Source organism: Brachionichthys hirsutus, chromosome 12 (genome assembly GCF_040956055.1).
Source record: "Brachionichthys hirsutus isolate HB-005 chromosome 12, CSIRO-AGI_Bhir_v1, whole genome shotgun sequence".
In the NCBI taxonomy this organism is placed as follows: domain Eukaryota; kingdom Metazoa; phylum Chordata; class Actinopteri; order Lophiiformes; family Brachionichthyidae; genus Brachionichthys; species Brachionichthys hirsutus.
Window position 1 is genome coordinate 7,891,645 of NC_090908.1, and position 23,952 is coordinate 7,915,596.

At 43.8% G+C, this 23,952-nt stretch overlaps 2 protein-coding genes across 2 annotated transcripts in view; both read left to right on the top strand.

The window, feature by feature from the left end:
• The first annotated feature begins 3,443 nt into the window (after window positions 1-3,443).
• Window positions 3,444-8,871, top strand: LOC137902540 (CASP8 and FADD-like apoptosis regulator). Its single transcript, XM_068746628.1, is given in 9 exon segments — window positions 3,444-3,562; window positions 3,691-3,996; window positions 4,075-4,180; window positions 4,324-4,459; window positions 5,454-5,503; window positions 5,578-5,641; window positions 5,782-5,991; window positions 8,149-8,653; window positions 8,742-8,871. Coding segments are annotated over 8 exon segments (1,488 nt in total). The 5' UTR covers window positions 3,444-3,562; window positions 3,691-3,709.
• A 1,867-nt stretch (window positions 8,872-10,738) lies between these two features.
• dip2a (disco-interacting protein 2 homolog A) overlaps window positions 10,739-23,952 on the top strand; it is a 69,147-nt gene continuing 55,933 nt past the window's right edge. Inside the window, exon 1 of the mRNA XM_068746624.1 lies at window positions 10,739-10,859. Within this exon, the coding sequence (XP_068602725.1) occupies window positions 10,739-10,859 (121 nt within the window). The remainder of the gene's footprint in view (window positions 10,860-23,952) is intronic.

The following is a 23,952-nucleotide window of genomic DNA, read 5'->3' on the forward strand; positions in this document are numbered from 1 at the left end:
TGGTCCCCCCCCCTTCGGGATATTACAGTTAATGCAACATAATACAAATGTGTGTGGATGTGGAGCTACAATATGCAAATCCAAAAACGTTCACGTTTGGGATGCATTTGTAATTTTTTTTAATGATAGTAAGAACAGAGCCATGTCTTGTCTGTTATTATTTTTCAGCTCATCATCATTTTATTCACAGACGCTGAAAACACTTTTAATTGACCTCCTTAAAACTAGCATGATGAACATGAGTCGCCATCCCGACACGCGCCGCTCTGGTAATGCCTTCACTGTCCTGGCGACTCAGCCTTTGATTGCTAAACCTTGTTACAATCACTTTTGACAGCACCGATTAATTTACAAGCAAGGCCACACACACATTATACAGCACCAACCCCCCCCCCCCCCCCCCCCAGAGAGAAACAGCAGCAACTCCTGCTCTGCTGGCAGACACACAGATGTCTGGGAGTGCAGTGAGTCAGCAACACACCAGGTCTCTCTCTGCATGCCAAACATATTCCAGCTGATTGTCAATACTGGCTAAACGACTCCACTGGCAGTGTGTGTGTGTGTGTGTGTGTGTGTGTGTGTGTGTGTGTGTGTGTGTTCACACCAGGATGCTGCGTGAAGTCAGACCAGGAAAATACTACAGTCAACTCAAAAAGCTTCATGTTCCTGCATCTTATAGATATGAGGAGAGGAAGGCTGGCAGCCTCTGCTCTTCTGGCTCAGTGGGAAATAGACCCGATTCTGATCCACGGCAGGCTAATTCCTGCTTTGATACCCCCTCAGCGTGTGCATCGCCATAGGAGGGAGGGAGGAAACACACTCTGGGGCTCAATACGGTTAGAAATAGATTTGTTTTGGCTTAGAGCACTCGAGCAAGTTAGCATATGCCTCGTATGCTTTGTAAGTATAGTATATTGTATAGTTGATAAAGGAAATTGTGTAACGCAAAAACGTTATCTGACATATTTTACTGCCTTCTGATCATGAAGACATGAGCTGGAAAAAATATAATTTGCTGCAACGAGCACCAGGAACAAACTGGACTCTGGGAGTCAGAGACAGAGATGAAGCGGGTGAACGGAGTTTCAGTCTGAACTCGGCTACAGCTCCGATGATCGTCCCAAAACACGGCGTGGTAGAGATACAGGAAAGAAGCTGAAAGGAAGCCGGTGAGTTGAGAATGTGCACCAGTTAGCATGGAATTATCTAGGTCATTAATCCTGGCCTACAACACCATTGTTTTAGGGTTAATACGAGTCAGAACCATGTCCTCTCTAGTATTGCTCCAGGTAGGATCATTTTATTTACTGAACCGAGTACTGAAAATACTGAAAGAGTAATGTAAACTGGCCTGGCAGAGAGAAGCGGAATAAATTAATGTTGGTTGTTGTTAACTATCGGTCTAATGTTTAGTCCATCATTAATACTAGGAAAGCACTCAGAGAGCACAGACCTCCGCCAAGCAGCTCGTTCCCCTCGTAATTGGATTTACACCATCCACATGGTTTTTGTATCCAGACGGGATTGGCTCTCAAAGATTAAGGGGATCTAAATTAGACTAAACCCCATCTTCAGATCCCGCCCTCCATCCACATCCATCGAGCAGACAGACAGACAGACAGACAGACAGACAGACAAGCGCCATCAGAAACACTCAAATCCCATCAGCGCATCATCACTACTGCCTCCGCAGCAAGATGGCTCTCGATTTGAACCCGGATCGGAGACTTTCCGGTGTGGAGTTTGCATGCGTTCCCCACTTAGTCCAAAAAAAACCACAATAGGTGATTCTAGATGGCTCCTCTGTTTAAATTGTTGTTTGTCTCGACAACTGTGGAAGACACACACACACACGCACACACACACACACACACACACACACACACACACACACACACACACACGTAGTAATAGAACATGGATGGATGGCTCCATCGATCAGGGGTTCTGTGCACATGTAGCTCGTGCTTGAAAACGTAAACCAAGATGAAACGCGTCGTGCAGCGCATCATGTCTGATGCTCCAACAGCGTTCAACCAGCAAGTCACTGGAAATGGACACCTCTTAGCTACGCGTGTAGCCGGCTGCACCTTCAAAGGCTGAAGCATGAAAGAGTCACGTTCATTCACCAGCGGTAATGATTTAAATGATCACGACATTAAGAAATACACGTAGCTAGGTGGTAATGTAGTAAATGTAACGTGCTGAACAACCACACACACACACACACACACACACACACACACACACAAGCCATTTACCGACAGCAACTTATTACAGTCTTCAGTGAACAGCGAAAGCTATCCATTTGCACAATTGGTAGATTAAATGTTCTACTCACACACAAAAAAAATTTTTATATACATTTTGAGAAAGCAAAATTGTCACTTCCGCTAATAATTTTCAAAGTAAAATCATATTCAACCAAACAGGCTGCGCCGTTTTAGTGTTCGACTCTCAGTCTGACAGTGAAACGGCGTAATATGTTCGGATGAAATGTGAAGTTGCCGAAGTCCATTGACGGCTAACGTTAAACTGGTTAGCTGCGACCCGACCCGTTACCCGGGTCGCCCTACGCAGCTCTGCTAGCTATTTAGACCGTCGCTAACTAGCTAGCGTCTTTGACAGCGATGCCACGACAGCCCGAGTCTGTCGGTGCTAGCCACGTTAGCCACGTTAGCCACGTTAGCTCGGTTCACACACTGGTAGCCCTTTCCGCTCAGCAGCTGCCGGACGTCCTCATCTCGTTCCTCTTTTTGGGGTCACCAGTCGTGACTGGGCCGACGCGGTTCACTGCTAAGTGCTGAAGCATCTCCTCTGTGCCCCCCCCCCCCTTTGGCCAGGACGGACGCGCTTCACCCCCCCCGCCACAGGTTTACAGGGACACAAACCAACCGGTGATGATTACAAGTCAGCAAAGACTACAACTCCCTGCTAAACCCCGAATAATCAATGACTCACCCGACCCAAGCTGGGACTCACGATGTCACGTAAAGGGGAAGTCCGGTCGGCGCGGGCAACGATCCGAGTCGAGAATGTCCCCCCCACGCAGCCCCCACGCAGCCCCCACGCAGCCAGCGACACCTCCGTATGATCTCCCCACACCGCAATGGTGATGGAGTACAGCGGGCCGTGATTGGTCAGAATGTGATGCATTCAAAGACATCGGAAAATGTAAAACACTTCTTCTTGGCACTTCTACAAACTTACCTCACAGCGGCAAAATCATGTTTGTTTACCCCTGATTTCACGAAGCACGACGTGCAAACAGGCAACAATGTATTTAAGTAAATCATAGAAGTAATAATTCAAACTATACAAGATTAAGATCATATCCTTTCATTGGTTGTGCCTTTAAATAAATGTAACCAAAGAAGAAGAACGACCTCCTTTGTTTGCGTCTTTGCTTTCACTTTCACTTCCACTTTTGCGCGCACAGTCGAAAAATGCGTTCGATCAACGAGCTCCTTCCACTCAGGACGTTTTAGCGGCGCGTCATCTTCGCGACGTGGGCTGCGAAATCCCTCTTTGGGTTTCTGTTTGTGCGACGGGACGGAGAAAGGTTGGTTGTTTCAGTCCAGTAATCCTCCCGGCAAGTTAGGAATACCTTTATATATATATATATATATATATATATATATTTGGTGATTAACAACTCAACACTAACGTGATACGCACTCGTGTTTGTAGGTATCGACCCTTTTACCAAATGGCTCTCCCAGACCTACATCAGAGAGCCATCAACGAACTCTCAGAGGCTCTGAGCAGCGACGAACGCAGGAGGATCTTCTACATGTGTGACGTCACGGCCGCGGACAACAGCGTCACTCGTTTGAAGGAGATGCTGAGACGTGAAGTGACGCGCAGCGAGGCTGGTCACCTGCTGCTGGAACAGCTGCTGCTGCACCTGAAACGCTTTGATCTCCTGGGGAAGGTGTTCCAAAGCAGCAGAGGCCAGGCGGAGCGGACTCCGGGGACGAGTCTGCAAGGATTCAGGTATAACGACTCGTTTCAATGAGCTGTCCACGTTTAATCCGCGTGCTCCCCTCATCCCGGGTCTCTCTCACGCTGCAGGGTGCTGATGGATAATATCAGTGAGGAAATGGCCGATGAAGATATTAACAGTCTGAAATTCTTGCTGAGCGGCACCCTATCCCGGGGGAAGTTGGGAAAAGTGGAGGTGAAAAGAATCAGCTTGGCTCGTCTACATTTACAGAACCCGTGTGTGTGTGTGTGTGGGCGAGTTTCACTGGACAGAGAAATGTGTCACCGTTCTCACATTTAACATCCCCCCCCCCTCCCCCCCATTCTCTCCTGTGGTAGAGCTTCCTGGACGTGATTGCGGAACTCGAGCAGCTTGACATGGTTTCACCTGAAAGGGTGGATTTTGTAGAGAAGTGTTTAATAAACGTCGGCAGGGTCGACCTTGGTAAACGAGTGGGCGAGTACAGGATGTCAGGTGAGGCTGCGTTAACCTTTTTTTTTTTATGCCGAGAGGCTCACTTTTGACAAAACGAGACAAGGAAGATCTTAAGTAAGCAAGTGCAGTGATTGAAAAGTAAAAAAAAAAAACATGTAGATATTATTTAGGCAGAAAATCTGAATAATTGAGCTTCTACTGAAAGAATGTTTCAGTATACATGGGAATAAAATATATAAACTACAAGGGCACTCCTTTGTGTTCATACCTCCACCATAACAGTCCCTTCTATTAAATTCTAAATATTAAATTTGTTTTATTTTGTGTGGCTGCCTTCAGGGTTCTATTGAAGTGAAAGTGAAAAGAAAGTCGTGGATCCACCTCTTTATACAGCTGGATTATTGGCTAAAACAAACTGTAAAGCTGTTAACATCCTGTATACAGATCTCGACCCAAGGGAATGAAAACGAAACATGTAGTAAAGAGAAGCAGGAGAGGAGCCAAACTTCAAGATACACATATTTCACCATTTTCAAAACAGGAATTGTGTTTTCATTCCCAGATTATGATGAAGAATTGTAAGAAAACAACATGAACTTCATGTTTATTTAACACCACCAAACATCCACTTTACAGATAAGGGGTTAAAGGTACCATTTGACGCCTGCACATACTGTGATCATTATAATACTGCATTCTCTGTTTATTAAACCGTTAGGTTTAGATAATGACAAATCACATAATTTCCTTTCATTATAAACAAACTAAAAGAGTGTCAAAAACGTGTTGTTTTTCAAAATGTTTGCTCTCACGGACCTTACGTTTTGAAATAAAACATACATTTGATCACATATATGTGACACTGAATAAGAAATTTCTTACTAGGCTTTTTAAGTGAAAGTTAAGATGTCCTCAGTTCATCACTGCAATGTGATTTTTGCAAAAAAAAAACCCTGCAATTTGATCCAAAGCATGCATTTATAATCCTCAAAGCAGAGAACTATAGATTGAATTTGTATTTGTCTGCGTCCAGCTGAGACTCCGGAGCATCGTCCGGCTCAGCGGCAACAGTATAAAACTCATGTAAGTACGACTTCAATCATTCACATTCATTGTATTGATTTATTCCCTCGTAATTGTAATACTTTTCTTCTCAGCGGTCATTCCCCTCTGAAAATAGTCCTCTAATGCCGGCACGACAAGGACAGGTCCTCCACCGCGGTGAGACAAATTACAATCTCTAAAATTGTAGTGAGGATGTGAAAATAGAACTTTTAATAGCCACCCTCCGAAGACAGTAGCACCCTCAGGTCACTCATTGTGCTTTACTATACTCGTAAAATCAGGTTTTTCTGCAGCAGCCTCAGAAAACACGCCACTGTCTCCGTGCAGGGAGGAGAACTGTCAGGTGAGGTTTGCACTCACCCCTGGTGGAACATTTACTATATATTAGAGTAAAAGTGCTTTTATGAAATGACTATTCTTCTTGCAGAGTCAACTAGATCTGTACAACTTTAACACAAACCCCAGAGGAGTTTGTGTTATCATCGACTGTGTGGGAAAGGATGGAGGTAAGACAGAAAATGTTTTGTACAGGGGTGGGGGTCGTCGACTCGTCCATAAGTCGCCCCATGTTAAATTACCCTCAGTATATTATGCTGCATCATGAAACGGAACATATCCGGAGTAGAAAGAGACAATTTCCACGTGTAATAATAATTAGTTATGTAATAAGTTGTATTACAGTTGTTATTCAAGATTCAAGATTCAAGATACTTTATTGTCATTATGCGAGCATAATAAAATCGTGAGAAGGCCCACGGCTTAAGGCACACATCATAACAAACTAAATTCTCTCTCTTAAGAAACAATATATACACACAGAGAGAGTGAGAATCACAGGCAGTAGTGCAAAATAGCAGCAGCAGCAACAGGGCCGGCATAAAGTGCAAAATAGCAACAGCAGCAACAGGGCCGGCATAAAGTGTCCCAGATCGCTACAAGGGAACGACTGCTTTCACAGCTCGGGGGAAGAAGCTGTTTCTGAGCCTCGTAGTGCTGCTTCTTATTGTCCTGAACCGCTTCCCTGATGGAAGCGGGACAAACAGTCTGTGGCCCGGGTGGGTGGGGTCTGTGGAGATGCGTCTGGCCCTCCTCTGGACTCTGGAGATGTAAACAGAGTCCAAATCAGGCAGACGGTGACCCACAATCCCCTGAGCTGTCCTCACCACCCGGGATAGGTCCTTCCTGTCCTGCGCCGTGCAGCTGCCGTACCACACGGTCGCACCGAGACACAGGATGCTCTCTATCGTGGCCCGGTAGAAGTTTGCAAGCAGCACAGAGGAGAGTCCAGCCCGCTTCAGCTTCCTGAGGAAGAAGAGCCGTTGCTGGGCCTTCTTCACCAGGTGTCTGGTGTTGAGTGTCCAGGAGAGGTCAGAGGAGATGTGGATGCCCAGGAATTTAATGTTCTCCACACGCTCCACTGCTTCCCCTCGTATGCACAGGGGGGCGTGTTCAGTCTTCCTGGACCTCCTGTAGTCCACTATGACCTCCTTGGTCTTGCTGGTGTTCAGAACAAGGCTGTTACTCGAGCACCACAGCATCAGGTTCTGGACCTCCTCTCTGTAGTGGGTCTCATCGTTGTTGGAGATGTGACCCACCACAGTGGTGTCGTCCGCAAACTTCACAACCATGTTTGTGGAGTGGATGGCAGGGCAGTCGTGGGTGAAGAGGGTGAAGAGAGCAGGGCTGAGAACGCAACCCTGGGGGGTCCCAGTGTTCAGGATCAGAGGGGAGGATGTGGTGTCTCCTATCCTCACCACCTGGGGCCGGTTGCTGAGGAAGTCCCTGACCCAGGAGCACAGCGGTGGAGACAGTCCCAGGCTGTGGAGCTTCAGAGCCAGCATGTCCGGCGGGACGGTGTTAAAAGCTGAACTGAAGTCCACAAACAGCATCCTGACGTAGGTGTTAGGCTGCTCCAGGTGAGTCAGGGCCGAGTGAAGTGTCAGCGAGACGGCGTCCTCCGTGGAGTGGTTCCCCCTGTAGGCGAACTGCAGGCTGTCCAAGCCAGCAGGGACGGCGTCCTTGATGTGTTTAAGGAGGATCCTCTCGAAGCACTTCATCACGACGGGAGTCAGAGCAACAGGGACAGGTTGAAGATGTCCAGGAAAACCCCGGCCAGTTGGTCAGCACACGTCTTCAGTGTCCGGCCTGACACGCCATCTGGTCCCGCAGCCTTGTTGATGTTGATCCTCCTCAGGGCTGAGGAGACCTGCTGCAGCTGCACCTCAGGCTGGGGCAGATCCACAGACCTTCTGCTGCTCGGAGAGTCGAAGCGTGAGAAGAACCTGTTCAGGGTGTCAGGCAGGGTGGAGTCGTGGCTGGCGTGCTGGTCCCTGCGTTTGTAGTCCGTCACAGCCCTGATGCCTTTCCACATGTCACGTGGGTTATTGTTCTCAAAGTGCTCCTCAATGCGCTGCTTGTATCTGTGCTTTGCCTGCTTGATGCCTCTTATACTTGCATTGTAAAAAACATTATGTGCGAGAAAAAAGGAGTAGAAAGTCCAATATTTGTACACAATTGAGTAAAGTGCTCGTGTGAATGTATGTTGGTGTTTATCAGTGAAAAATCATTTGGATTATCGGTTCAACAAGCAGAAGATGCCGAGCCACAACCCTATCCAGCTGTTTCAGCGTGATTATCAGGATAATCCCACTTTACCCACTCAGGCCTGCTGGAACAGACTTTTAAGGCCCTCCTCTTCAGCGTGGTTCTCTACAAGTGGATGAGCGTGGATGACACGCTCTCAGCCCTCGGTCAGATCTCCAGACAGAGGGAGCACCTCGAAAGCGACGGCTTTGCCTGTTGCATCATCAGCCGTGGTCCTCCGAACCGTCTCCTGGGGACAGACTCCCACGGCGTGGGCCTACATCTGGACCGTATCAGACGGCTTTTCACTGCGGACTCATGTCCGATGCTGGCCGGCAAGCCCAAACTCTTCTTCATCCAGAGGTACGGCGTCTCCGAGTTTCAGCCGTGTGCCAGGTGGGAACGCAGGGACGAGGACTTGGAGACGGATGGGTGTCAAGGGATGTCCAGATGTGATATTATCCCAACAGATGCAGATGTGTTCTGGAGTCACTGCTGGACGGATGAACAGCAGGTAGAGCAAGAACAGCATCACTCCATCTACCTGAAGGCCCTGACGGATGCCTTGGATTATGGCCAGAGGAGGTACAGGCAATAATCCAATGGCTGCTGTTCAGCATATCATCCGTAGGCGGTTGGAACTATAAACTAAACGACTGTTTGTGTTTGACAGGAAAACAAACCTTGTTGATCTTCATACCAAAGTGAACGGGGCCATTTTTGAACATAACGAAAGGAATCCTGGAGGAAAGTACCACATCGATGTGAAGCACACGCTACGAAAAGACCTTTACTTGCAATAAATATTCAGTAGATCACATTCACTAAACCCTCAGTACTCAGACACGTATTAATAGAGCAGGTTATGGTCCACAGAGGAAGGTTTTTGTTACTGGGCCAACAGCGACACCTTCTGGATGTATCGACTGAATACAGGAATGAATAAACACGTTTTCATGTACTTTTATTTAATGTAGGAAAAGTCACGATTAATGTGTTGTAGTTACTTCAAGCTTCCACTTACTGAACATGTTATGGATTATATGTGGAAGAGCTTTTTCTTGCCTGACATAGTGCAGCTCTTATTTTTAGAATGTTTTTCTGCTCAGCACAAATGAAGCGAGGAGGGGATGAATCTGTTCATACAATTCAACAAACTTATATACAACAACAAATTACTTCAGCGATACCATTTAAGATTTGTATTTTACTCTTCTTTTGTGTCATTCTTATTCTGTGAGTGGGATTTGTCTTTATTTTGTCTTTATTCTGGGTATTGGAGATGTGCTTTTTTGATGCTCTGGACATTTTATATATTAATTATGATTTATATTTGAAAATGGAATGTATTTTCAGATATGCAAAAATAATTTATTTGTTATATAGCATCTGTCTTGAATGAAGTTTAAATGAATGACTTTTAAATCTGTTTAGAAGTGGCACAATTAATGTTGGCTGAACTAAATTGTATATTTTATATATCTGCCTATCACAAAACAATGTAACCGAGTACTATTATTGCATTTATATTTAAACTATTAAGGGTTCTTGTTTTGTTTTGGATAGATGCATTTTTCATTCCCCCATAAAATCTGTTGTTTATGTTGTTAGTCTGTTGTTCTGTAATCACTTTGTTGTCCAAAGTACACATTCCCACTTCACAAAGGTTTTATACACAGATATCAACAACATTATGTATCTAAGCATTTCGATGTTTTGACTTTTATACTGGAACAGAACACAGAGGGTTTTGGAAGAAGTTAATCCACGTGGCAACCCCTAATGGGAAAATGTAGAGGAGAGGTCGTAATCTTATCTGGAGCACACAGTGTCAGACCAGCTTCACCAGCTCCTCCACAAAAATGAGCCATGATAAGTTGGAAATGTGTATTTTTTTATGAGTGTGTGAAAGGTTTGTTATATTCTTGTTTAGAAAGAAGGTATTAGAGAACTTTTTGTCTGTATTGTGGATGCTAAATTATATCCCTAGAATTAAAAATATACATCTTGATATAACATTTGTTATAATAAATGTTAAATAAATATATTAAAAGTTAACAGACTGAATACACGCGTATTTGTTCACCATACATTTGTCTGTTCTCCAGTGCCCGCAGCAGTGCGAACGTGACAGTAGGAGGCAGCCAAGTTTTGCGCGGATGTCGCTGAAGCCGCGCAATTACGCACACACACACACACACACACACACACTCAGTAGCAGGCGGCGTGAACGTGCTTCGTCGGGGGCTGCTGTTGCTATGATGCAATGACGGCTGCGCCCTGGGTAGCGAGCGCGGAGTTGGATGAGTTCCCTCCACACAGTTGAAGTGAAGCAGCAGCAGACCCAGGACGACGTCAGCGCGTCCGAGGGCCGGACAGCTGTCCCCGAGACGCCGCAGGGACCCGGGTCCTGCCGCGCTGCGCCAGGTGTGCCTGCTCGCCGCGTCATGACGCCTGGAGAGATCTCTCACGCATCTGTTCGACGTTTCAGCGACGCGCCCTGATCTGCGCTCTGGAGAAACCAAGCGAGGAGGGATTGTTGTTTGCTCTGGCCGCATTATTCTCCTCCACCTCTTCCTCCTCCTCTTCCTCCTCCTCTTCCTCCTCCTCCTCCTCCTCCTCCTCACCTGGGACCCGCTGGAACCTTTTCGTGCGTCGCACTGGACCGCGATGGCTGAGCGCGCCTCCACCGGGCTGCTGATGATGCTGGAGCCCACGCCGGCTGTCGCGATGACGCTGCCCGCGGAGGTCCGGGCGAAGCTGGCCGAGCTGGAGCTGGAGCTCTCCGAAGGTAAGCCGGCGGAGCCCGGGGGACGGCGCCGCCCTTCGTGTCGGTACCGAGAAACGTCACCGACTCTCACGCTGATACCTGCCAGTCAGCCGAAATGAACTTGCGCTGGAGTTTCCTCCTCGTGCACGTTAACAGCCCCCGGCGCGTAAACAGGTTGCTGCGTTTTGTTCCGTTTCTCGTGGATGCGTTCTGCTGCTGTTCTGACATTTCCTCGCGCGTCTAAAACTCCAAAATGACGTATTTTGGACCCGACGGATCTCTCTTGCCTCCGCGGTATCAGCTGAGCCGGACACACCCTGCATGCTGCGGGTTCGACGCTCCGTCTGTCGCTCAAAGCTGCGGGTTCGAGGCTCCGTGTGTCGCTCAAAGCTGCGGGTTCGAGGCTCAGGTCTGTCGCTCAAAGCTGCGGGTTCGAGGCTCCGTCTGTCGCTCAAAGCTGCGGGTTCGAGGCTCCGTGTGTCGCTCAAAGCTGCGGGTTCGAGGCTCCGTGTGTCGCTCAAAGCTGCGGGTTCGAGGCTCCGTGTGTCGCTCAAAGCTGCGGGTTCGAGGCTCCGTCTGTCGCTCAAAGCTGCGGGTTCGAGGCTCCGTGTGTCGGTCAAAGCTGCGGGTTCGAGGCTCCGTCTGTCGCTCAAAGCTGCGGGTTCGAGGCTCCGTCTGTCGGTCAAAGCTGCGGGTTCGAGGCTCCGTCTGTCGCTCAAAGCTGCGGGTTCGAGGCTCCGTCTGTCGCTCAAAGCTGCGGGTTCGAGGCTCCGTCTGTCGCTCAAAGCTGCGGGTTCGAGGCTCCGTCTGTCGCTCAAAGCTGCGGGTTCGAGGCTCCCACAGAAAGCAGCGTCTGTCCCTTTTCAGGTAGCTGCAGGGATCATTCTCCTCTTGTCAAATGCACAGTATTAAAATATCATCGGAAAAGTTGAACCGACTCAGAGCATCCGTGCCTTGCTCAAGTCATGTTCCTCGGGTTTTTATGTAAACGGATTCGGATCAATGTGAAAGTTCCTCCTAGAATTTGCTGATTAAAATGGGATTTGAACATCTGCAGGTTGATGTAAAGGGATTACTCTCTAATTTTCAGAAATCAGGTTCTAAATCGGGTTCTAAATAGCATTTCTTTTTGCGTAAAAGTAACTATTATACATCTACAATTCTCCACTGAGCCGTAGCTAAACAAATAAACTTTATTCGTGTTAGTTGTGTGCAGCAACAGGGTTTGGAGTACAGACTGAAGGTGTGTGCTTTGATAAGCACATTAACTACCACTGAGGGCCCTAATGGGGGACGGCCTTGCTTTCAGCAGCAGCCACTGAATTCATCTATATCTGTCCAGTTTCCTCTTCCTGCTCTCCCCATGTCACATCCTGTCATGTTAGAGCTTTGATAGCAGCGTCTCGCCTTGCCATTTATCTTTCTTCTGATGTGGCCAACCCTGCACGGCTCCCTTTCCACCACCTCCATATTTCCTCTAGATCTCCCAGATCAAAGAAGGTGCTCTACTGTCTTTTAAACCTATTTTTTCACTCTCAAAGCCTTTTTCTCGCACCACCGTGAACTCTTCACCTCTGGATGATGCCTTTCGGTTGCTTCCTGTCTCAGGATCGAGTAAAATGGCTTTTTTTATTGGAAGGAGATGAGAACGGTTTTCTATCCCTCCCAATCAGCTCTTTGCAGAGGGATTTAAAGCGAGGCCATGTCCTACTGAGTGATACATCTCAGTCTTTAGAATGCATGAGTGCGCATGTATTATTCATGAAGTGGAGTCGATGTGCCATGTGCGTTTTCTTAAGCAGTTTAGCAACAGCATAAGTTTGAGAAGATCCAGCAGGTCAGGCTGATAATAATCCGTCATCAGTGCAGGGCTGCTGATGTGGGACATAAGCAATCTGTGCACATAATAAATAATCTTTCTCCTTGAAATTCAGGTTTTTATTTCTTAGTGAACATGCATCCTAAGTTATCCTACGCTCTATATAACTCGGGGCTTGCATTGTGAGGCAGAATTTATAAATAATGTCACTACATCAAAGCTGAAATTGTTGTAAATGTAAATTGGGTAAATAAATAACAAATATTTAGCTTTAAAAACCTTGAAAATGTGCAGTTTCAGAAAATCTCAGCATCATTAAATGAGAATCAGTCAAAGTTCTAAAAGAAATAAAATAATCAAAAGTGTTTGGCGATAGCAAACCGCCGCCAAAGCTGAGCGTCCTTTCCATAGGGTCCCTTATCCCCGTATGTTACTCCCCTATTCATATGCAACACACTAATTTTCCAGATACTTTAATGTGGAAACGTACAAGCATAAATAGGAGCCCTTCATAATAGATGGCACAGGAACACAGCTGCTCTACAAGAGTTAGGAATTCCGTTCACAATGGAGTTTATTGTCCAGAAAATGGTTTTCATAGCAGAAAAGGAGTAGGGAGAATCTACATCGCTGTAGCTGCTGCTTTTCCTGCAGTCGCTCTGTCAGAAACCGCCGTCTGTCCGACTCTGGTGACAAAACTCTGGCTTCCGTCAACAGCGACTCTGCTGCTCTCACAGCCCGGTCCAGTGAGCATCCGGATGTGCATAACCACGCTGCAGCTTTAAAATGCCTTTATTTCCTTATGTCCTTGACTTATAGAGTTAATATTCTGAAGCTTAAAACAAAAGCCACTTTCAGACAGACATTGTGCAGCAGCAGGAGTTCCCTCCTCCCCGACTCGTTCGGCGTGTTCAAACTGGATCAGCCCAGTGGTCACAATGTACGGTGGCCCTGAAGTGCAAAACACAACAACAAATCGTAGCGCACACAATAAAGAAGGAATCGCGCAAACAAGAAAAAAACACACACACAAATAAGAAATCGCGCAAACAAGAAAAAAACACACACACAAATAAGAAATCACGCAAACAAGAAAAAACACACACACACAAATAATAAATCACGCAAACAAGAATACAAAACACACAAACAAGAATCAAAATCACGCAAACAAGAAAAAACACACACACACACACAAATAAGAAATCACGCAAACAAGAATAGAATTAACGCAAACAAGAAATGAAATCACGCAAACAAGAAATGTAATCACGCAAACAAGAAATGAAATCACGCAAACAAGAAATGTAATCACGCAAACAAGAAATGAAATCACGCAAACAAGAAATGTAATCACGCAAACAAGAAATGAAATCACGCAAACAAGAAATGTAATCACGCAAACAAGAAATGAAATCACGCAAACAAGAAATGAAATCACGCAAACAAGAAATGAAATCACGCAAACAAGAAATGTAATCACGCAAACAAGAATAGAATTAACGCAAACAAGAAATGAAATCACGCAAACAAGAAATGTAATCACGCAAACAAGAAATGAAATCACACAAACAAGAAATGAAATCACGCAAACAAGAAATGAAATCACGCAAACAAGAAAGCTCCAAACCGGAAATGCTAAATATCGGACATGCAGGGGTCCGGATGCTGATTGCTGAAAAAGCTCATTTGTAATTATGGCTGCCACCGAAGACATTATCAGGAATTATTTTGATGCGGGACACACTTATGACGCAATAGTTGACATGCTGTCAACTTTGCACAACATCACAATGAGTGTTCGCACTCTAAAGACGCGTTTAAGAGAGGCGGGGCTGTACAGGAGGAAGAATTACTCCCAGCTATCAGAGGTGAGACGAGCTATTCTGACGGAGCTGCGAGGGCCGGGACAGCTGTTCGGCTATCGGACTATGTGGCAAGTGCTAAAACAAAAACACAGGCTACGTGTTAAGCGTGATGTAGTGATGAGATTACTGAAACAACTCAATCCACAAGGGACCGACATGAGGACACGCCGGAGGTTTATTAGGCGAGCATATCATTCCATGGGGCCCAACTACATATGGCACGTAGATGGCTATGATAAACTCAAACCCTTCGGCTTGGCCCTCTCCGGGTGTATCGATGGATTTTCCAGAAGAATCATGTGGCTTGTTTGCGGGGCTACCAACAACAACCCGTCTGTTATCGCTCACAATTACATTAACTGCGTCAAGAATACTGGCGTAATCCCAATGAGATTAAGAACCGATTTCGGAACAGAAAATGGGACAATGGCAGCGATACAATGCACCCTTCGCCATGAGCACACGGACTACTACGCAGGCTCCTCCAGCCACGGTTACGGTTCATCAACGGCCAACCAGCGCATCGAGTCATGGTGGTCCTATTTCAGGAAAGGAAGGTTGGTACATCTCTGATTGATCATCTTTCGCTACAGATTGTAATGGTTTTGGGTGCGTGTCGCTCGGTTGAAGCCGTGAAGAGAAGAAGGTGCCAGACAGAAACTCACAGCCAGACTTGTACTGGGATTTCACAAACTGCTCGTCTTTTATTAAATAACTCCAACCTTACCAAGCCCGGTTGTCCAGCTATAGCATCTCAAACATGAAATAAATAGTTGCCAGCACCCAAACCACCACTGAATATTATTAAGGGACAGATAAAAGTTGTACTGTAAGTTAGATCGACCAGTTTAAGGAGCCGAAAACATGGGGTAACCATAACAACCCAGGCGCAGCCTGGTGACGTCATAAGAGGCGACGCCTCCTTAAAGGTACATGTCGCTATTTTACTGTTACAAGCGTCAATGCATGTTTTTAATATTTGCAGATTAAATCATAATGTTTAACCCCTGGATAAAATAAGACATTTGATTGTATTCCAGGGCTCAGTTTTGGATCGACCTGTTTAAAGACCTGGCAGACTTTGGGCAGTTTAATGGCAGCAACGAACACAAGGACTTAGTGAGATTCTGCTTCCGTGATGTTCTGCAAAAAGATCTTGATGAATGTACTGACCTATGGAACAAGCACAGGATTCGACCCAGCAGACTTTCACGATGTCCTGGAGGGATTCCAAACGAACTCTATTTCTTGCCTCACAGGTAATCCATAGCAAGTCACAATCAATTGGCAGTATGTATTATTAGTGTTGGATTAAAGCGCAAGCGTTATTATGGGTAATGCAGTTGGACAATTACAGGTATATGTAATTCATAACCATGAATGTATTGGCCTTAGTTTAACTTTTTATTTCTGCCTATGAATGTGCAAATATAAAGAAAAATCATTTGAACAAAAATAAAAAAAAGATTTGTTTTCCATTCCTTTTTAACTATACTATGTAATTGTGTTATTGTTCAGGTTTGGCTCAAGGGACTGTGGCTTCACTGTTGAAGACCGGGAACTCCTCGTGTTTCCTGAATCGAGGCAAACTATTCATTTGTGCAGCGATCCAAACATTCAGGAATATCTCCAACATGTCGTGCAACAAAAGGGATTACAGCAACCCCATGACTGGGAATCTGCCTCAGCAATGTACTTCACTCTGAAGCAAATAGCTGCACTATGAATAAGGACACCATGACTCATGTTTAAGAACTTGTTTATTGCTGCAAATAAGATTTAACATAAGGTAAACTAATAAACATTTTGGAACTACCTTTCATGTCTTTAATTTTCAGCAGCGTCCAAAGCCTGGTGAATTTTGAATGCCAAAATCCATATTTTCTTTGAAAACATTGTATGTTTCCAGGAGAGGAAGCGTGATTGTGTTGCCACATGTGTTCGCTAATGGATACATGGACTCCAGTGTAAATGTAATGCATGGATGCGGTGTCATTCCTGCAGGTGGGATTGAATTCACACCTGTGCAAAACATCAACAACTCCTCCAGTGGCACAGGTCCTTGTTCTGTGAAAAAGAGATAGCATTAGATCGATTTCCATTCATGTAAGATAGCATTATTGCAACAGTATTTTAATTCAAACCTTCACAGTCCATTATATAGTCGCCCCAGAAGCTGAGTGCCAAGCTTTCTTTCATCCTCCTGTTGCTTCCTGATAGACTAAGCTGTGGCACAAAGAGTTGTTCGAATTCTGTAGCCGTCAGCTTCTTCTCCACATGACACAGTGCAGGAGCAAGGACACTGGGATGCTGACAAAGGGCATCAAGAAAGTGGAGGCTGGCTAGTCCTTCTTTGAATCTATTGACGGACACACATTGGTGAATAATTGTAAGGAACAAAACTGGCTTTTTTTCGTTACAACATACAAGATTATTTATATCAGCATTATATCTGGCAACATCCAGTGTTTGCATCACCCCCCAAAACACACTGTGATTACGGCTGAGTTAGCACTGCTAACTGTCTCAATATGTTTCATGAACAGCTTTAGCCACAGCAGAGCACGTTTTCAAATAGGCTGTGTGGCTGCTCTGCTCTGGGTGAACATTATATATGACCAACACATAATTATTGATTCATTATTACTATAGAACAGAAATAGTAGTTGTGGTTTTAGTAGCAACATTGGTAATAATTCAAGTGCATCATGAGATTATGCTGCTTCATTTAACACATTCATTTAAAAAACACTTAGACTTACCGTTCAATTACACAGTAATTTCGGTCTATGATGTACCATTTAAGGTATTCTGCCACAACTTTGTGCCTGTCTTCCACAGACCTGACACACCTGAAGCATCCTGCAGTTTGCAGCAAGGAGCTGTGTTTCAGTATGGCAGCTTGAAGAGAGTTCAAAGAATTTGCCACCTCGATCTGAATGGGAGACAGACAGAGATGGAGGAGGGGGGGGGGGGGGGAACAGTCACCAAAGAAATACATTCATCATCAGCCAATAAAGATTACTTATGTTACTTTAAGGCTCAGGAAAAAGAAACAAACATCTGAAATGTAGTCGCACAGAGAAGAATGTGATTTACATTTTTTCAGTACTTAATGTTAATTTTTTTTTACATTGAGGAGTTTCTGCAGTCATTTACATTTGCTTTATTTGTGACGACAAGTGTATTCTCTTGTCTTACCTCATGAAGAGCTCTCCCTATCTCATCATCTGTCACATCCTTCACATTTGAAGAGAAACCAGGTTGTCCAACAATATGGTTCACCAGATCCTTAGAGAGAAAATGTGGCCCTGGACCTCCATGAACTATGGACACAGCTATCATCTTCCCTGCCATGAAAAACTCATCCTCTCTGATTGCTGGGAGGATAACACAGGGTGGAAACAAATGTAACTGAGTTGTGGAGCTACAGTACATCACATTACAACAATTAACTCAGTATCTGTATGAATCATAAAATAAAGAATATGAAATCTATAATCCCGCATTATTTACTGGCTCACATCAAACTATTCAACGTCTCGTCTGCCAACAAACCTGTGGCATTGTACACCAAGTACCGACTCTCCGGGGGTCCTTCAAAAATGGGTCGCGACTGCAGATTGCTCATTAGAAGCGTCAGAAATTCTCGCGTTGGCCCTCCAATGTCTATTCCTTCCTCCATGGAGCCTGCATCATCAGTGAACTTCACAAGCAAGTTCGATTTTTCAGAGAAGCGTGAGCGTCTGAATCCTCTGACTGCTCCATCCCAAACATTTGAGCGCGTGATGTTGAATCTGCTGACAGTGTTGTGGTCTATGACATCTGCCAATTCCTGAATGATCATGGCTGCAGATACACCAGTGTCCCTATAACAGATATAGAAAAGAATGGAATAAAAGTAAATATTCATCCACTTATCATAGGTACATAAGTACCGTATTAGCCCGAATATAATACGACCCCTTCTTTTCTCCATTATCTCTTCTCTTACCGGTATTTTCTTCTCTTTTCTTTCTTACCGCTATTTTATATTTATCTACTTCGTGCTACAGCTATTTTTATTTTCTTCTTCGTGACAGGTGTTCGCTTTGTGGCCTGGATAGTTAAGTTCAGCATTCACTGTAAAGATATCTGACGCCATCTAGCGTTCTGAATGGGTATAATGTCTAGACCTCGAACGTAAGATGACCCCCACTTTTTCAGCCTAATTTCAATGCTAATACGAGCCAATATGGTACCAATATATGATTTGACATACAATATCAGTGTTGATCTATTTTCTATTTTGCATCCGAGAGATGCGGTGTAATTCTTTCCTTAAAAAAGATGAACTAATAACAAATCAATCTCCTCTTTTTCGTTCCAAGTAAAAATCTAGAAATTATGAATATGTTGAAATGCTAAGCCTCTGTACACAAGATGTCTCCTACTTCCCCAAAATATTCTTAGAATGTTTTTTGTCTTCTTGTACATGATGTTAAATAAACTTGATTTGTTGTACAAAAGCCCTGCTGTGGCTCTTTAAAATATCTTGTTAATAAAATGTTTAATGATTATTCGACAAATAATTAGGAGTCACTATAATACTTACTCTGCAGTTTTTGCAGGATTGGTGCCTACGGGTGCGACATCACAATCTTGACTTTCATCCTCATCCTCATCTTCAATTATGATAGGCGCATACAGCTGTGTGTACGTGCTGCAAATAAGGAAGTTACAATTATTATTTGTAATGTAGCCAATGTTCTTCTACAATGACTTACAGTGAGCTAACTACAGAAGCACCTCTGGGTAAAGAACCTTGCTGAAGGGCACTTGGGAGGCCACTGGGATCAAACTCACAACTACTGTTATTCAATTTTTAAGACCAGATACCTAACCATTAAAAAACCAATACTCATAAATAAAATACTCCACTCTCATCACCGCATTGTGCCGCAACATTTTGTTTCTCTACATCTTGAATCATACTAGAGTACATTGACAGGAAGTGTTTGAAAGTGTGTCAAAACCCTAAAAGAAACAGTACCTGTATGTGTCTTCCACCGCCTGTACACCAGTCATAGTGGCAAGGGCTGCATCTACAAAACTAATGAATAACCAATTCATCATTAGTGTAGTCGGGTATCAATGTAGATTAACAAATTGATAAAAGACCTAGCTCTACACGATACCTTGAAGTAGTCTCCTTTCTTCCTCCAGAGTTGCCCTCCAAAAGTTCACCAGGCTCCAAAATAAGCATCTGATTTGAGATTAACAGCATACATTTAAATTGACAATATTAATACTATAAAAGCTGTACATTACATTGCAATAGTCTATTAAAAATGTTTACAGTAATAGCCTAATGTATTAGCACTAAACTGTTTAATTACAGAAAACATATTATATCTATTAACAAGAAAATTGGCAAAAATACCCTACCTCATCCATTATAGCTTGAGCTGATGCCCCCAACGAGCTGCTAGAAAACAGACAGTAACCAATGAGGAAATGCATGAATGTTTGCCATAAATTACGATGATATTACAATGACCTAACTGTAGAAAAGTGATTAGGATAGGCCTGGCTGTGCAGGTGTACCCACTTTGTCAGTTGGTTGTAGTAAAAGCAGAATATATTTATTTACTCATTGAACCTGCTTTGCACTCACTGGGACATGCATATGTGCACGTGAATGCAACACAACAAACGGTTGCAAGGATCCAATCTCATTATTTGCTGACTACTCAAAAATTAAAACCAATAATTAAAAGAAATGCAGGTACCTCGTTTCTGGCACTGTTGGCATAGGACTGCTTGCATGGTGAGGTTCACATGGCTGCAATAAAACAAAATAAAAAAGCATCACACATTACATACTTAAATACAAGATTTATTTCAGGTAAAATCAGGCATTGTGAGATAATCATTCAAAGCCTTTCTCAATAGATTGAATAAAAACAAAAACAGGTCAAACGCTAGCATATGATTGGACAGTATATGAAACTTGTAATTTTAAAATAATACAGGAAGTAGCAGTATTTGGCTGACCAATGGTGTAACTTGATCATAGCACCACCACGACATCAGTATTACATTACAGCCTTTGGCCACCCAGCTGTCTAAATATCAGCATCAAGCAAACAAATCTAAATCTTAAAACTGTCTTTAAAAAAACATTTAACCCATATGTTGCACTCACCAGTGTGTCAGCTAGATCAAATTCTGTATGTTTTTTTACAACAATTTCACAGTCGGAGTCTGAATTGTTTGACACATCTGCAAATGCAAGACAACAAAAACAAAAAACAATACACATGTAAGAAGCAGTTTGGCCCAAGGTCTTATCTCAACAACATATAAATTACTAGGTACAGGAGTTAATATGGCAAAACCACTTGCCTTCATGAAAATCCTTCTTTGTGCAGATGTAAAGGGTGATTCTTTGGTAGGGTTTGCCTATTTCTGCCTTGTATTCTTTTAGAATAAAAGGTCTTTGTATCCCTGGGGTGTTGATGACTTCAGATCCATCCGGATAGAGAAGGATGAAGGGTTCTTCATCCAAGTCTTTATTGAAGTCCCTCATTTTTTTCACAGCCTTATTAAGAAGACTTTCTGCAGTGGTATCAGGGTCTGTGCTCAAGGAAATGGTTTTACCACGTACTGACCTTAAACCACCTTTCTGAACAGCCATCAAGCCAATATTTATCTGCAAATGAAACACAGTTTTCCATTTGAATTAGAGAACAGTGCTTAATTCAAAAGTGATTGTCTCTCTGCTGCAAGGATGGAAACTCTTGGATTCAAAAAATATCATTACTTTTAATCATTACATTAAAAGGTTGCCATTATGGGTTCAGTTGTTCACTCTCTGAGTTATATCAAAACATTTTTGCTTACCTGAACGTTCGTTTTTAGCTTTTTCTTTGCGCTCATTTTACCAGATGAGAATGTTTGCCTTTCCTCTGCTTTTTTCATACGGTATTCCTTGTAGGATGTTAACCCTGGGTTTTGATCAAACTGAGGATCCGGTGATACTGCAAGAAAACGAAGACAATTTGTTCTCGAAAACCGTGTATTACAGGTGTATAAATAGTGGTAATAAAAAACTGCATGGCTTTGCTACACAAGGATAACAATTAATAACGCATTCAAGACAGATTATATTTATAGAGATGTACAGCTTGAATCAGAATAGTATAAATAACTCTTCAGCAACATTTAGAATATCATTCAACATTTCTGTAGCACTTACAGTGCAGTAGCACGCTACATGGCTTTCAACCTACGGACACCACGTCTGAGAAACCTTTGCTAAGCCAACACCTCCGTTAGCCACAAATAACGGGACAGCTAATAGCTCACCTGTAGACGGTCCGGCGGTTGGTTCATTGTCCACAATTCCATGAAGTCTCTTGCCGCAACCACTGCAATAGTTGGGCCGTTCCTCTTCGGGTAACTTTTTACCACAATGACGGCAAAACATACTTTCGTAACTCACGCTGTTCTCTTACCTACTCAATTGCTACTAATTGCTGCTCAATTACGGGAAACCTGTAGCGAAAGTCAGAATGATTGACAGTGCTTTTGTCCAATCAGCAACCAGACCGAACCCTCATGTCCGATATTTAGCATTTCCGGTTTGGAGCTTTCTTGTTTGTGTGATTACATTTCTTGTTTGCGTGATTTCATTTCTTGTTTGTGTGATTTCATTTCTTGTTTGCGTGATTTCATTTCTTGTTTGTGTGATTTCATTTCTTGTTTGCGTGATTTCATTTCTTGCTTGTGTGATTTCATTTCTTGTTTGCGTTAATTCTATTCTTGTTTGCGTGATTACATTTCTTGTTTGCGTGATTTCATTTCTTGTTTGCGTGATTTCATTTCTTGTTTGTGTGATTTCATTTCTTGTTTGCGTGATTTCATTTCTTGTTTGCGTGATTTCATTTCTTGTTTGCGTTAATTCTATTCTTGTTTGCGTGATTTCTTATTTGTGTGTGTGTGTGTGTGTTTTTTCTTGTTTGCGTGATTTTGATTCTTGTTTGTGTGTTTTGTATTCTTGTTTGCGTGATTTATTATTTGTGTGTGTGTGTTTTTTCTTGTTTGCGTGATTTCTTATTTGTGTGTGTGTTTTTTTCTTGTTTGCGCGATTCCTTCTTTATTGTGTGCGCTACGATTTGTTGTTGTGTTTTGCACTTCAGGGCCACCGTAACAATGCCATCTGCACCATCTCATTGTGTGACGACAAGACGCAAAGAAGCCACTGGCAATCCTAGCAAAGGTTTGTGACCAATCAGAGGCCGTGTTATTGACTTGGTTTTTTTAAACATTGATGGCATCCACCCTTCAGCCGAACCCTTTCTGGCATATTTGTGAAATGAGTCCTCCCTAAATCCTGATTTGGTGTTCCTGACTCTGTGACATCATAGCTTTCTAATTCTGCCCTGCCAAATTCGACCCAGTAAGAAGAGTTGAAGACAAGAATGCATTTCTGGAGGCGGCTCAACAAGCATACGTGTTAAAGTTTGTATTCATGAAGCTCATTCTTTAATCAGTGCAGTCCGGCCAGCGAGGTCTTTCTGCTCTGTGACCGGTCACGCTGTGCCGGTAGAAGGAATCCCATCCTAACAAGTTATGCAGCACAGTTAAAGTAAAGGGCCGGCGTTATTTCTCAGCTGACCTGGATGCAGTAGCCCAAAAACGAGGTAGGAAGGAGGGCAGGAAGACTGATGATCCCCATTATGTCCCGCAGGGAGGACAGAGGGAGTGACGTCTCTCCTGACTAATTCATGGACTCAATCTATCATTTCTTGGATTTCTTTCCTTCCCTCCTCCAGCGTTTGTTTCTGTAATCTCTCTGATTTCGCAGTTGTTTCTCGTCCAGCATTGGTGTTTGCCGGGGAACTGCTGATCCCCTGGTTGGTCACTGCACTTGTTTCACCTGCTCCCGGCATTTGGAGGAATGTTGTTGGTTGCTTGAAGGTCGCTTGGCCCCTTTATGGCTGTAGTCTCGGGTGTTGTCACCTTATCTAATCATGACGCTAAAGTGAGGCTGTACACTGTTCTCGCCGTAGTCCTGAAGGTTAAAGAACAACAACCGTCCAGTCGGATTAATGGCACCGTTATAATAAAGAATTGGCTTTGGTCGATTGATGGTTTAACAATGAAAGTTCTAGTCTGCTTTAAAGCAGGGCTGGGCAGACAATCAATATCAATTTAGTTGTTACTTATTTCTACATAATTTGCAGCGCAATCCCTAAAATCAACTGCAATGACGATACTCCAACATCAAGTATGTGCAGGAGTGGAGGACAAAACAAAATCTTAACAGTGCATCATCATACCTCACAAACTATCTCAAAGTGATGCTCAAAATGTAGTATGAGGTTTTTTTTTATTGATTGAAGTACAACTATGAAACAGCAAGTTGTCATTTTTACTTTAC